At 44.2% G+C, this 14,578-nt stretch overlaps 1 protein-coding gene across 2 annotated transcripts in view; it reads left to right on the top strand.

The window, feature by feature from the left end:
• Positions 1-14,133, top strand: part of Pak2 (p21 (RAC1) activated kinase 2) — a 64,699-nt gene extending 50,566 nt beyond the window's left edge. For both annotated transcript variants that reach the window (XM_042259169.2, XM_076548706.1), the window contains exons 11-15: positions 698-815; positions 5,306-5,405; positions 7,962-8,158; positions 10,473-10,610; positions 12,242-14,133. In XM_042259169.2, the coding sequence (XP_042115103.1) occupies positions 698-815; positions 5,306-5,405; positions 7,962-8,158; positions 10,473-10,610; positions 12,242-12,328 (640 nt within the window). In that variant the 3' untranslated portion in view covers positions 12,329-14,133. The remainder of the gene's footprint in view (positions 1-697; positions 816-5,305; positions 5,406-7,961; positions 8,159-10,472; positions 10,611-12,241) is intronic.
• Positions 14,134-14,578: the final 445 nt, after the last annotated feature.

The following is a 14,578-nucleotide window of genomic DNA, read 5'->3' as shown; positions in this document are numbered from 1 at the left end:
TCCCCTTCTCACACACATACGGGGATTGGGGGGGGGGGGGTCTTGTTTTTTCTTTTTGTTTGTTTTTTATTTTTTGAGACAGGGTTTTGAACTTGCAGCTCCCTCCCTCAGTGACTACCATGCCTAGCTTGCCCCAATGAAATGATTCTTTTTTTAGAGCAATTATATTGGATTATTCTAATTGCAATAACATTTATATACTCTAACAATGTGGGAAAACTATAACTTTAAAATGATTCTGAGACATTTTTGTTTTCTGGCTTTCATTTGTTTTGCATGAGACTGTGTCTTATCTATAGCTCCTCCAGTTCAGGGCCATCTTCCTAACTGCTTCTTGAGTGTTGGGATTGTAGATTGCTTTCAGCTAAGGACATCTTCATTTTTTGTTTGTTTGTTTTATTTTTTTCATATGGGGTCTCGTTATGTAGCTCTGGCTGTTCAGAAACCCACTATGTAGATGAGGCTGGCCTCAAACTCACAGAGATCCAGTGCTGGGACTAAAGGTGTGCACCACTCCGCCCAGCTGAGAACATCTAAATCTGTGCTGCTGTACCTACCTAGTGCTCTTCCTAGTTCTCAAACTGTTGGCTCTTTGCTTTTATTGTTAATATGCTTGGCATTTTAATTCCTCCGTGCAGAGAGCCATGTTCTTAGAAAAAATAAAAACTCACATGTTTTTTGTATGTTCTGTTTTCAGTTACCTGGTAGGAGATGAGTTGTTTGTGGTAATGGAGTACCTTGCTGGTGGGTCCCTCACTGATGTTGTAACAGAAACCTGTATGGATGAAGCACAAATTGCAGCTGTGTGCAGAGAGGTGAGTCTGCGTCCTTTGGATGTTAGAGTGTGTACTTAGCAAGGATGAAGAAAGAAAGATTTTTTTTGTGTGTATGTGCAGAGACTTTTTCTCTGTATACATTTTGTGTGTTCTTTTTTTGCAAGTTTTTCCTCTATTATTTCACCCCAGATAAGAGCTTCAATCCTGCTGGGCATAGGGATGCATAGGGAGAGCTCTATAAATGTGAGGCCAGCCAGGACTGCATAGTGAGACCCTGTCTCCAATAAAAACAAAAAACAAAAAAAAAGAACTTTAGCCCTTTCCTTCCTGTGGAAGATAATTTGGGGACAAAACATGGTCCTGTGAGGTATAGAAGTCACAGGCAGACTTTAACAGTGTGATTATCTAGATAGGAAAATGGAATACCATTAAAAGTGTGTGAATCAAAGCTGGGCAGTGGTGGTGCATGCTTTTAATCCCAGTACTCGGGAGGCAGAGCCAGGCGGATCTCTGTGAGCTTGAGGGAAGCCTGGGCTACAGAGTAAGATCTAGGACAGACACAAAACTACACAGAGAAACCCTATCTCCAAACACAAAAACAAACAAAAATGTATGAGTCAGTAGTAGAAACTAGAACCAATGTGACAAGATGTATATGCTTAAATATCTGCAATGCCCTTGGCTTTAGTAAGACCACTGAAGGTGATGAAACTAGTTATTTTCTTATATACATATATTTTAAATTTTTATTACATTTTTACTTGTATGTGTATGCGTATGTGTGGGCATGTGCATACCATGACACATACATGGAAGTCAGAGGACAACTTGTGGAGGTTTGGGCTAAGTTCATAGGACTATTTTGTGTTCTTTGTGGTTTGTCTTTAGCCTTCAGCAATGTACAGTGATACAAATGTGAACAGGAAAGATTGCATATAGGAGATCTTTCTTTTTCAGCTTTTACCAAAGGTATTTAAAACCCAATTCTTAGAAAATATCAACTGGCTGCTCTGTGAGATCGGGCCTCCTGTGGTCCTGGCTGGCCTCAAGCAATATGCAGGAGGATGACTTCATTGTGGTACTCCTAGGTGCTGGAATTACAGGCGTGCACCACTGTGCCTGGTGTCACACGGAGCTCTTTAATAGTTCCAAATAGCACACATCCCTTAAAGAGTACATTGTGTCACTTAAAAGCTGGCTAAAATTTACAAATTTGTGTTCCATTGGTTTTTCTAGCAGTTCTGCTCAGTTGACCTAACAGTTTTAGAAGTTCTATTATCTACCTGGAGAGATGGCTCAGCAGTTAAGAGCACTGGCTGCTCTTCCACAGGTCCTGAGTTCAATTCCCAGCAACTACTTGGTGGCTCACAACCATCTGTTGCCCTCTTCTGGTCTGCAGGCATACATGCAGACAGAACACTGTATACATAATAAAAAATAAAAGTTTTGTTGCCCATTCACTTTGATTTTCTTTTTGTGCCAGAATTTTACAACTATGACAAATTTGTAAATTTGTATAAATATTTCCCTACCCTTTATCCTTCCCAAGAACCTGATTAAGTGTACTGACACAGATCTATCTCCCCCACTTAAATGAACAGTTCAAAACCAGGCATGGTGATACACCTTTAATCCCAGCACTTGGGAGGCAGAGGCAGGTGGATCTCTAAGTACAAGGACAGCCAGGGCTACACAAGAGACCCTGTCTCAAAAAGCCAAAAAAAAAAGGGGGGGCGGGGGGAGCGGTAGTTGAGATTTTGGAATAAGATTTTTAGTTGTTGTAAATGGTATACAATTTTTTACCTACTCTGATGGGAATAATAAAAAATACAACTGAGTTTTCTCAGATTTACAGTTCGGTCTCCTTTTATATTTAAAAACACTAGATCAGAGTTTGTTTGAGATTTTGTGTATTGTATTTTGTGGGGGGGGAGGTGTTTTGTCTGCATATTTGCCTGTGCAGTGCATGCATGCAGTACCCGAGGAGGCCAGGAGAGGGCATTGGGATTGGAGTTAGAGTTATGAGCTACTGTGACCCAGGTTCTCTGGAAAAGCGGCCAGTGCTTTTAGTGGCTGAGCCATCTCTCTGATCCCCAAAAATATCATTTTCTGTTTAAGGAAGGGAGAAACTTAGTCTTTTTACTCAATGCTTTCTGGTATGAGGCATCAGAGGAAAAGTGTTTTTTTTGTTTTTTTTTTTAAATTTATTTATTTTTACTTTTATGTGCATTGGTTTTTGCCTGCATGTATGTCTGTATGTCTGTGTGAGGATATTGGATCCTGGAGTTAGAGACACTTGTGGGCTGCCATGTGGGTGCTGGGAACTGAACCTGGGTCCTCTAGAAGAGCAGTCAGTGCTCTTAACTGCTGAGCCATCTCTCCAGTCTCGGAAAGTGACTCTTTTCTACTAAGGATTCTTTATTTTGTTTTTGCGGTGCTGGCATTGAACCTCAGAGCCTCATGAATGCTGGTGCTGTGCCACTGAGCCCTGCCACCGCCCTCTCCTTCCACCAGGCTGTGGATGAAGTTTGATAGCTCCGCCATGACCGTATGAGGACGTCTGCTCAGACCACATTGAAGCCGGAGCAAATCCTAACTACTTATCTGTAGTTCAAACCAAGACTCTGGGGTGGCTCAGGTTCTAGTAGGAGTAATCACAAATAAACTGTGTGTGTGTGTGTTTGTGTGTGTGTGTGTGTGTGTGTGTGTGTGTGTGTGTGTGAGAGAGAGAGAGAGAGAGAGAGAGAGAGAGAGAGACACAGACACAAGATCTTACTATGTAGCTCTGCCTAGCTTTACAGAAATCCTCCTTCTTCTGCCTCCTGAATGCTGGGATTAAAGGTGTGCACCCCCATGGTTATGCCTGGTCACAATCCACTTAAGGTTGAGATCATTACTCAAAAATCTGTGTGTGTTTACCAAGTGCGGTGCAGCTTTAGACATTTAAACGTGTGTGTGTGTGTGTGTGTGTGTGTGTGTGTGTGTGTGTGTGTATGTGTATGTGTGTGCTTACAAGTGTGGTGCAGCTTTAGACATTTAAACCTGTGTGTGTGTGTGTGTGTGTGTGTGTGTGCTTACCAAGTACAGTGCAGCTTTAGACATTTACACCTGTGTATGTGTGCTTACCGAGTGCGGTGCAGCTTTAGACCTTTAAACCTGTGTGTGTGTGTGTGTGTGTGTGTGTGTGTGTGTGTGTGTGTGTGTGTGCGCGCGCGCTTACCAAGTGCGGTGCAGCTTTAGACATTTAAACCTGAAAAGGCCTAGAAGTTATATAGACCCAGTCTTCATTTTATAAGTGATCCACTGAAAACTACCTTCAGAAAATCAGTGAGAAGTGGAGCTTGGAAAGATGGCTCACTGGTTAAAAATGCTAGGCCGGGCGGTAGTGGCACACGCCTTTAATCCCAGCACTCGGGAGGTAGAGGCAGGTGGATCTCTCTGAGTTCGAGGCCAGCCTGGGCTACCAAGTGAGTTCCAGGAAAGGCTCAAAGCTACACAAGAGAAACCCTGTCTCGAAAGAGAGAGAGAGAGAGAGAGAGAGAGAGAGACAGACAGACAGACAGACAGACAAAAAAACAAAAAACAAGAAAAATGCTTCCTGCTCTTCCAGGGAACTGGAGTTTAGTTTCCAGCACCAATGTCTGGCAACTTTCATCTGCCTGTAATTCCTGCTTCAGGGGATCCCATTCCCTCTTCTGGCCTCCAAAAGCATTGAACCCAGGTACACAGCTATCCCCACACATAATCAGAGGTCAGCGGGGAGACTCAATCTCCAGGTACGGTGCTTTGCACCTGTAGTCCTCATGCTTTGTGAGACTGGGGCAGCAGGCTTATGAGGAGCTCCCAGCCAACATGGGGTACAGAACAAAAACCCTCCCACTCCCCCCAGGAAAAGCAGTGACCAAGCAAACAGATGAGGCATTAGTTAATAAGCCTAACACACTGGCCCATCCCTGCAATCCCAGCACTGTGGAAGTAGAGGCAGAGGATCAGGAGTTCTGATCATGTTTTGCTATACAATAGCGTTCAAGGGCAGACAATGGAAGAATATCTTGGGTTGTTTTGTTTGTTTGTTTGTTTGTTTGTTTGTTTTTTAGACTATTTATTTATTTGTCAGAGGCAGGATTTCTCTGTGTAGCCCTAGCTGTCCTGGAACTCTGTAGACCAGGCTGGACTCAAAATTCAGAGCTCATCTACCTATGCCTGCTGAGTGCTTGATTAAAGGCGTGAGCCACTGCCCTTTTTAAAGCAGTGTTGCTTTGTACACCCAGCTTGGGCTCTCTCGGAGCGCTCCATCCTTCTCCTTCAGCCTGCCAGTGCTGAGAAGACAGGCATGTGTCATGCCCAGCCAGAGTCGAAGCTTTTGTTTGTTTTTCCTGACTTTGCAGGTGAAAGGATATCTTTTCTCTCCAGATGTTAAATCGTGGAGGGCCTCCTCCTGGGCAGAGCAGTGCTCAGACCCTTGCACTGTATGTGACCTCCCTTGGACTTGTTGGGATGTTTTATTGATAGGTGTTCTCTGTATTCAGTGTTTACAGGCCTTGGAGTTTTTACATGCTAATCAAGTGATCCACAGAGACATCAAAAGTGACAACGTGCTCTTGGGAATGGAAGGCTCAGTTAAACTTAGTGAGTAGCAATGAAGTGACGTTTTAATATATCTGTGGTTTACTGTGTGAAGGGTGGGGACCTGTTAAATGTGCATTGTGAACTGACAACCTGTGTTTATCTTACTACTTGATGAGTATTTTGCGTAAATTACTTGATATGTCTTTGTTCTTTGTTTTGTTTTGTTTGTTCATATGAGCAATAGGGAAAATACTAATGTTGGGAATTATTTTTGGAGATTAAAATAAAACAAAATGATATGCAGAGGACTGGTATCTGGGCTACCCTGATAGGATTCTGCTTTGTAGGAAATGTGACTGGGTGTAATTGTTTGGCGTATTTTTCTCAGCCTGCCCCTTCACCCTTATAGAATTTTTGGAGACAGCCTAATCAGAGAAAGACTGTGATCTTGACCTCAGAGTGACATGGAATAGTCTCCTTTCCTAAAACCTTATCTGTCAGACACAGGAAGTCATGAAGCAGCCAGACTTTTTCCAGGGCCACAGTCCCAACTACTCCCCTGGAGGACCACTTTCAAAACTTCAAAGCGTTATCTTGAATCAAGAAACCAAAAGCTTTTTTTATTTTAAATCTCATCTGCTAAAAGGGCCTTCTCCCCTCCCCACCCCCTTAGCCATACTCTCTGAAATGTTGTTTGATAATCAGATGGTCGAAACACTTGTTATTCTTTTGCAGTGGGGCCTGCTCTGTAGCCTGGCCGGGCCGTAAAGTCACTACATAGCCCAGGCTGACTGAACCTGCAGAAGCCCTGCCTCTTGCCTCCCGTGCTGAGGGTACGAGTGTGCCACCACACCCAGTATTATGCAGTTTAGGATTAAACCCAGAGTACCAAACTGTGCCTCCCCCACACCCCATGTTTTTGAGACAATATCATGTATCTCATCTGGCCTCAAGCTATATATGTATTCATCTTATAAATATGAGACCCTGTCTTCACAAAGCCAGAAATAAAGCCAGGTGTGATGACACAACCTTTTTTTCCAGTGAGTTCCAGGCCAGTCTTGTCTATACTGTAAGACTGGATCCCAACACTCCTTTAATCCCAGCACTCAGGAGGCAGAGGTAGTCGGATTTCTTGAGTTCAAGGCCAGCCTGGTCTACAAAGCAAGTTCCAGGACAGCCTGGACTGTTACACAGAGAAACCCTGTTTTTGTTTTGTTTTGTTTTAAAAAGTTATAAACTAAAAAAAAAGCAAAAACTATCTTTGATGGTTTTTATACATAGTAACAGTCAAGTCTAAGGGTAAGAAGGCCTCTTGCTAACAGGTTATGTAAGGAGTCACATGGTAGTGCATCCCTGTCATCTCAGCACTCAGAAGGCTGTTAGGAGTCTCACAAATTCATTTGGGGGGATTTGTTGTTGATGTTATTGTGAGACAGGATCTCACTACTTAGCTTGGCTGTCCTGGCACTCACTATATAAACAGGCTAGCCTCAAACTCACAGAGATAGATTTGTCTCTGGCTCCCTATTGATTGCTGCGATTGAAAGGCATGTACCACCTTGACTGGCCTTCAAGGTCATTCCTGACTACATCTTGAGTTCAAAGCCGGCCTAGGCTACATGAAACCCTATCTGAATAAAATCCAAAAAATTAGGAGTTAAATGGGCTTAACAACAGAAGGAAAGAAACAAAGTTATAAATTCTCATCCCAGCTAGTGTAGTATCAGGTGCTACAGCAGGCATCTTGTTCTTTGAGCGCAATGAGACAGCTGGAGCACCTTCCCGGTGCAGTTACAGTTAAGTGTGGACTTTTTCTAGGCCTTCTGCCGAGTTGGATGCATAATGATTCTAGCTCTGGCTGTTTTATTAAAATTTCAATTCCTGCTGGCCAGGTGGTTCAGCCAGTAAAGGTGTTTGCTACCAAGCATGACACCCTGAGTTCAGTTCCCAGAACCCACATGGTGAGAGAAAGGGAACTCTTGAATATTGTCCTCTGAACTCCCACATGCTCTATGACGCATGTACCCTACATACACAAAATAAATGTTAAAAGAAAGTATTAAGAAACAGTAGCCGACCAAAAAAAGAAAGAGATGTAGTTTCCATGTCTTGAACATTGCCAGGTTTAATCACTGCATTTAGGTTTTTGGATTTGTTTGTTTTGGATTTTCGAGACAGGGTTTCTCTGTGTATCCCTAGCTGTCCTGGAACTCACTCTGTAGACCAGGCTGGCCACAAACTCAGATCCCCCTGCCTCTGCCCCCTGAGTGCTGGGTTAAATTGCATGTGCCACCACCATCTGGCTCACTGCATTTAGTTTTATTGTTCACTTTGGATAATTTTTTTTTTTTACCACTTTCAATTTTAACTCTGTAGAAAAGAATTAGTTACTCAGAAGAAAAAGACCTGATACTGTATATGTTGTTGTCAAAAGTAAATGTGAAAATTATTAGTAAATAACATCCTCAAGTTTTAAACTTGCTGTTTTGCTTTATTTTCAAACTCTTTGCAAAGAGGAAGGTGGATGGTGAGGGTGCAGCCGCGCCTGCTGAGGTGAACAGGATGGAAGCTTCCGTTGAAGCCAATAACCTTGGTGCTTTGCTTTCTCTGTAGCTGACTTTGGCTTCTGTGCCCAGATCACCCCTGAGCAGAGCAAACGCAGTACTATGGTTGGAACGCCATACTGGATGGCACCAGAGGTGGTTACACGAAAAGCCTATGGCCCCAAAGTTGACATCTGGTCTCTGGGCATCATGGCTATCGAGATGGTTGAGGGAGAGCCTCCATACCTCAATGAAAATCCTCTGAGGGTAAGACCAGCGAGGTGTGTGTGTGGGGGAGTGTGTGTGTGCGCGCGTGCGTGTGCGCACCACAGTGCATGTTGGAGGTCAGAGGACAACTGGTGGGATGGTTTCTCCCCTTAACTCCGGCTGTCGGACTTGGCAGGGAGTGTCTTACGTGGAGCCATCACTTAGGGCCAGGAAGAGTCCTTTTCTTCATAACACACTGTGTGCTTGGCTTATGTCAGCCATTGGACAAGGATTTAGAATACGGTTGATGAGATCTAATCTCTGTATCTAAAAATTGTATTGTCTCTGAGTTACAGAGTAGAGTTCAAAAGTCTGTAGATTTGGGGTAATAAGTCATACAGTTTTGTTAATGTGAATGGAATTGCTTTTCTACAGAGTTGAAGTACCCTAGATAGTTGGTTTTTCCCTTGTTGTTGGGGGGGGGGCTGCTTTGTAGCTGAAGATGACCATGAGTTTCTGATTTTCCTGCCTCTACCTCCCAAACACTAGACATGCAGGTGTGTACCACTACCACCCAGTTTTATGTGGTGCTGAGAACTGAACCCATGGCATCATGCATGCTAAACACTATCGACTGAGCCACATCCCCAGCCCTACACATTTAGGTGCCCTGGGTATCGCAAGGTTATCACCAATGACTCTTGGCTCCTAAGTCCCAAGGATGAGGAAAGTTAGTTCTCTGAGGTAAGATGCCTAAATGGTAATGTTAAAGCCTGTATTCAGACAAAAGAGCAGACTGCACTGAGTGCTCCAGAAGCTAAAGGGATGACTCTGCCCCTCTCTCCAACCTTTAAATTTCCTAACAGTAGCTCAGGCCTGTAATGTGGTATCAAGAGGCTGAGGCAGGAGGATAGCCACAAGTTTGAAGCCAGGCTCAGCTGTATATTGAGTAGCCAGAGCTAAAGGCCAAGGTCCTGTCTCAAGAGACAGAGAGAGGGTCAGGAGAGGTGGCTCAGCGGTCCATAGGACCTTTACTTTAGTCCCAGCACTCGGGAGGCAGAGGCAGGTGGATCTCTGAGTTCAAGTCTGCCTGGTCTACAGAGTGAGATCCAGGACAGCCAGGGCTACACAGAGAAACCCTGTCTCAAAACCTCCCCCTAAACCCCAAGATAAATAAATAACAGGAGGGAGAATAAATGGAGTAGGGGGAGGGGGGTCTTGTTTGGAAGATTCTTGATTGGAAGCACTAAGAACCTATATGGGGTAGTAAGTGGTGTTTTTACTTTATTTGGGTTGTTTTGTGTGTCCAGCCTGGCCTAGAACTTGCTATGCATAGACCAAGTAAACCTCTGCCTCTGCATCTGGAATGCTGAGATTCCATGCCCAGTATAAGCAGATGTCAGGTTTAAGGGATGTCAGCCGGAATGGTTTTGCCTTTTCTTTTGGGTTTTCAAAACAGTGTTTCTCTGTGTAATAGCCCTAGCTGTCCTGGAACTCTAGTCCAGGTTGGCCCCCACAGCAAAGCGCTTGTCTAACAAGCACGAGGCCCTGGGTTCTATCCCCACTGTGCACCCCACACACACAAAAAGGACATGATGGACACTGGAAAGATCAGTGGAACCTGGGTTAGAATTGCTGGCATTGGCTGGGCGGTGGTGGCGCACACCTTTAATCCCAGCACACGGGAGGCAGAGCCAGGCAGATCTCTGTGAGTTCCAGGCCAGCCTGGCACCAAAACTACACGGAGAAACCCTTTCTCGAAAAACCTAGATAGATAGATAGATAGATAGATAGATAGATAGATAGATAGATAGATAGATAGATAGATAGATAGATAGATATAGGAAGGAAGGAAGGAAGGAAGGAAGGAAGGAAGGAAGGAAGGAAGGAAGGAAGGAAGGAAGGAAGGAAGGAAGGAAGGAATAGTTGCTGGTGTTGGGGTACTAAGAGTGAAAAAGACAAGCTGTCGAGTAAATGAGTTAGTGTAGTTACTAGTCCTGGTGAAGAGAGTGTGTGCCCATAAACATACATCTGAGGAAGCGCCAGGGGAGAAAGGGTCAGGGAATGTGATGTGCTTCTCTGGCTACAGAAATCACCACAGGTTAGGAGCAACATTGGCGATTGCAGTGTAAAGAGCTATAGTGAAGAAGTGAGGAGGAGGAGGAGGCGCCTGGAGTCCCTGGATGTTGAAACAAAGATCTGTGCACCATCAGAGCATGAGTTAGGGTAGATGGTGAAGGTCTGAGAGCAGGGAGGAGCCGAAAGCCCCCAGCCTCTAGTGCCCTGGAGAGCCAGGGCGACTGGCCAGAGCATGAAGCGTGGTGCAGTATCATTTTGTGAGTGGCTTTAATATGCCAAATCTTCTGTGTTTTAGGCTTTGTACCTGATAGCAACAAATGGGACTCCTGAACTTCAGAATCCAGAGAAACTTTCCCCGATATTTCGGGATTTCTTAAATCGGTGTTTGGAGATGGATGTGGAGAAAAGGGGTTCAGCCAAAGAACTGTTACAGGTAAATTTGGGGGTGAACTTCATACGTGTCCGGCAGTCCCTCCACTGCAGGCTTTCATTTCCAGCAATGAAGTTTTTTAAAAACTTAACTGTGATGGCGGGGCAGTGATGGTGCACGCCTTTATTCCCAGGACTCGGGAGGCAGAGGCAGTGGGTCTCCGTGAGTTTGAGGACAGCCAGAGCTACACAGAGAAACCCTGTCTTGAAAAACAAAATATTTAATGTGTGCGTGTCTGTCTGTCTGTCTGTCTCGTGCATGCACATTTGCATATGTAGACAGACATTATGGAGGTCAGAGAAAACTTGCAAGAGTTGGTTCTCTCTTTCCACCAAGTAGGTCTCAGGGGTCGTCGGTACAGGCCATTAGACTTGCCAGCAAGTGCCTTTACCTGCTGAACCATCTCTTCAGCCCTTACAAAACAATTTTTAATTGCATGACGTTTTAATCATAACAGTAAGTTTTCTATACTAATCACACCTTGGACCTGTTCATTGCTGTCATGAGTATATTTATGGGTCTTAACTCTGTAGAACTATTTTATGTCTTTATTCATTTATGTATATATGGCCCAGGCTGGCCTACAGCTCACCAATGTGGCTGAAGATGGACAATGATCTTGAGCCTCCCAAGTACTGGATTACAGAGATGTACCACCATCCTCCTGAGCAGCGCTAGGGGCTGAACCTGGGGCTTTCTGCATGGAAGGCAGGCACTCTGCCTTCTGAGCTATACTCCTGGCCCCTGCAATCCGTAGATGTTATGCAATTAGGAAAACTTACTGGGGGTTGATGACATGGCTCTCTTGGTGAAAGTACTTTCCATCAAGCCTGAATACCTAAGTTCTATCTCTAGACAGACAGACACACACACACACACACACACACACACAATGTAATTTAAGTGGGGGGAGGACAGGCTGGAGAGATGGCTCAGTGGTTAAGAGCATTGGTGCTCTTCCAGAAGTCCTGAGTTCAATTCCCAGCAACCACTTGGTAGCTCACAACCATCTCTAGTGAGATCTGATGCCCTACTCTGGCAAAAAGGTGTACATACAGATCGCACTCATAGACATAAAATAAATTTTTAAAAAATTTAAAAAAAAAGAGAGCTAGGCATGAGAGTTCCCGCCTTTAATCCCAGCATTCAGAGGATCTCTAAGTGAAGAGGACAGCCAGGGCTACACTGAAACCTCGTCTCTAAAAGCCAAAAAGAGAAGAAGGGAAGGGAGCAACTTCTTGGGGAGTCGGGAGATGTCTGTGTGTCTGTACACTTTATGTGTCCGCACACTCCAGTGCTGGTGAAACAGACAGATCCCTGGAGCTTGTAGCCAATCAGTGGACACCAGAGTCAGTGAAGGACACAAGGAAAAGGGATAGAGGAGGGCTCCTGACATTGAACTCTGGCCTCCACACATACACATAAATATGAAAACAACGTACAGACACAAACAAGCTCATGCATACACACAAACCAACTCCCCTTGAAGGTGTAAAAGTGATGCACTGAGTGTGAGAATTTTAGGAATCAAAGTACATGTTTAGTTTATTAAATAATGGTCCATAGGTAACTGGGGGGGCTTTAGTTTCTAACTGAGTAACATGTCTGCACTTCCTTTTCCCTCCTTCTCACAGCATCCCTTCCTGAAACTGGCCAAACCATTGTCTAGCTTGACGCCACTCATCCTGGCAGCTAAAGAAGCAATGAAGAGCAACCGCTAACGTTGTCACTGAGGCCTCATATTCTTCTATCCATTTTCTAAAAGAAGTTTTTTAAAACATGAAATTGTTACTCTGAGGGGTGTAAAGAGACAGTCTGCATCACATGGAGAAAACAAGCAAACTACTATTTTCTAAAGATGACCAAGAGAAAATTGCAGTGAGAGAATTATGACTTCAGATGAGCCCCTGCTGTAGGGTCCAAAAGGAATCGTGGACTGCATCGCTAGCCTTACATTTCCAGCAGACAGCGCTTGACGTTTGCATACTGTTCTGATGACTGCCACTACAGTAGATCCTGTCTGTTGTCTCCTTTGGGGTATTTTCATACTTGAATGGCAGATTCGAGTTGTCTGAGTATTTCATCTGCTGGTCTTCTCTCTCCCTCCTCTGTAGCCTTCCCTTCTCTGACCCGTTCCTTTTGAGTTGTTGCTTTGAGTTTTTCTCGTGCCTAAATTCAAGGCAAGTGTGATAGGAATTATGTAGCTCTTTATATTGGCAAAGGAGCGTGACATGATTTAACTTTGTATAGAAGTTAGGACCAGTGTTGTACATGTAGTAGTTCAGTTTAGAGCTTAAACTGAAAGGGGGAACGTATGTGATTTTTACCTTTTTTAACAAATGTGAAAGAGTCAACTTTAGAAATCTCATGGTAGTGAGTTTGACATTTGTTACATGTATAGAAAGAGGACTAATAATCTATATTTATAACTAAATCATTGATACAGAGAAAATCCCACTGACTGTATGTTCTTACCATTTTTGTCTTCTTTTCTGCCTGTTTGTCCAGATTTGGCTTTAGGAACCAAAGTGATTTGCTGTTCTTCCGCTCCGGCTTTATGCCAGCCTCTGGTGCCGCCCCTTCCCTCTCTTCCCTTGGAAATGAGTGTCTGTATATGTTGTGATTCTAGGTGTCGGTTTTTGTTTGAATCAGCCCTTATTTCATATACACCCCTCCACCCTCTAGGGCAAGTAATAACCATTGAATTTTCAGAATTTAAAAGTTAAGAACTTTTTTCTATTTAAAAGGAAAAGTATTTGGGAGTAGCAAACACCAAGAGCGATTTGAACCTTGCTAAGTTCTAGGCTAGTTGTAATAATGAAATGTTAATATTGTAGAGATGAGGCTCACGGCAGTAACCTGTAAAGATTCATCTGGTTTACAGTGTTCCCAACCCATTATCAATGTTTTACTGTGAGAGATGAAACTGCAAAGCATGTGGCGGGTCACTTGAGGTGTTGGGGGTACTTGAGTTTTTGTTCTTCCGGATGAGTAGAGTATTGATGTAAAAAACTGGAGAAAGAAAACCGCAATGTGCACATTGATAGTACTACTTTTATTTTAAAGATTTAATGAAAGGTCTGCGACCTGTAGCATTAGCTGTTAGCCTGCCCTCCCCTCCAGTCTTTCCTCTGCCTCTCCTTATTGTGTTGTTGTTTGGCCTGTGGAGGAGAAATTGTCCGTTCTGCGTTCCTGGGGCCACAGAAGAGAAAGCAGTGTGGTTGGTTCAGATGCCTGTCCCCTCTGTCCCCTTTCAAAGAACTTGACACATGCTCACCACTCTGCACAATACAGATTATGATTGAATAAGTTTGCTCTTGGGGATACTTGGGAAAAGGGTCAGAGTTTCATTTCCTGTTGTGCCCATTAAGATACAGGGAAAAGCTGGGCGGTGGTGGCACACGGCTTTAATCCTAGCACTTGGGAGGCAGAGGCAGGCAGATCTCAGTGAGTTCAAGGCCAGCCTGGGCTACAAGTGAGTCCCAGGACAGCCAAGACTGTTACACAGAGAAACCCTGTCTCGAAACCCCCCCCCCCCCAAAAAAAAAACAGGGATAAGAAGAGGTCTCCGGGGTTTTCATAAGGAAAAGGTTTTTAGTGAAACTCAACATCTAGAGCACTTAATGACCTGTTTTCCATGTGATTTCGTTTTTCTCTGGACTATATTTGGCCTTCTACAACTGTCACTAGATTGCAGGAACAAACTGGTTGATTTCGGGTGGGATGCCGTGGTGCCTCTTGAGTTCCAGATGTGAGTATTATTTGTGAACAGTTGTCTGGATAGATTATGATGGGGATGCTGCCCACAAAGGAGATGATGGAACTGGTTGTCTGTCTCAGGACTGCGCAGGAAGGCACTCCATTCCTAAGTCATCGAGACCCCGTGTGACACATGCCAATGCCCCCACCTTATGCTGGGACTCCACAGGGCCTTCCCTCAACAGAAGCAGTTTGGGGTTTGTAGTTACAGT

This window comes from Peromyscus maniculatus, chromosome 12 (genome assembly GCF_049852395.1).
Source record: "Peromyscus maniculatus bairdii isolate BWxNUB_F1_BW_parent chromosome 12, HU_Pman_BW_mat_3.1, whole genome shotgun sequence".
NCBI classification, from domain to species: domain Eukaryota; kingdom Metazoa; phylum Chordata; class Mammalia; order Rodentia; family Cricetidae; genus Peromyscus; species Peromyscus maniculatus.
The sequence above is the reverse complement of the archived record's forward strand: the minus strand, read 5'-3'. Positions and strand labels throughout refer to the sequence as shown.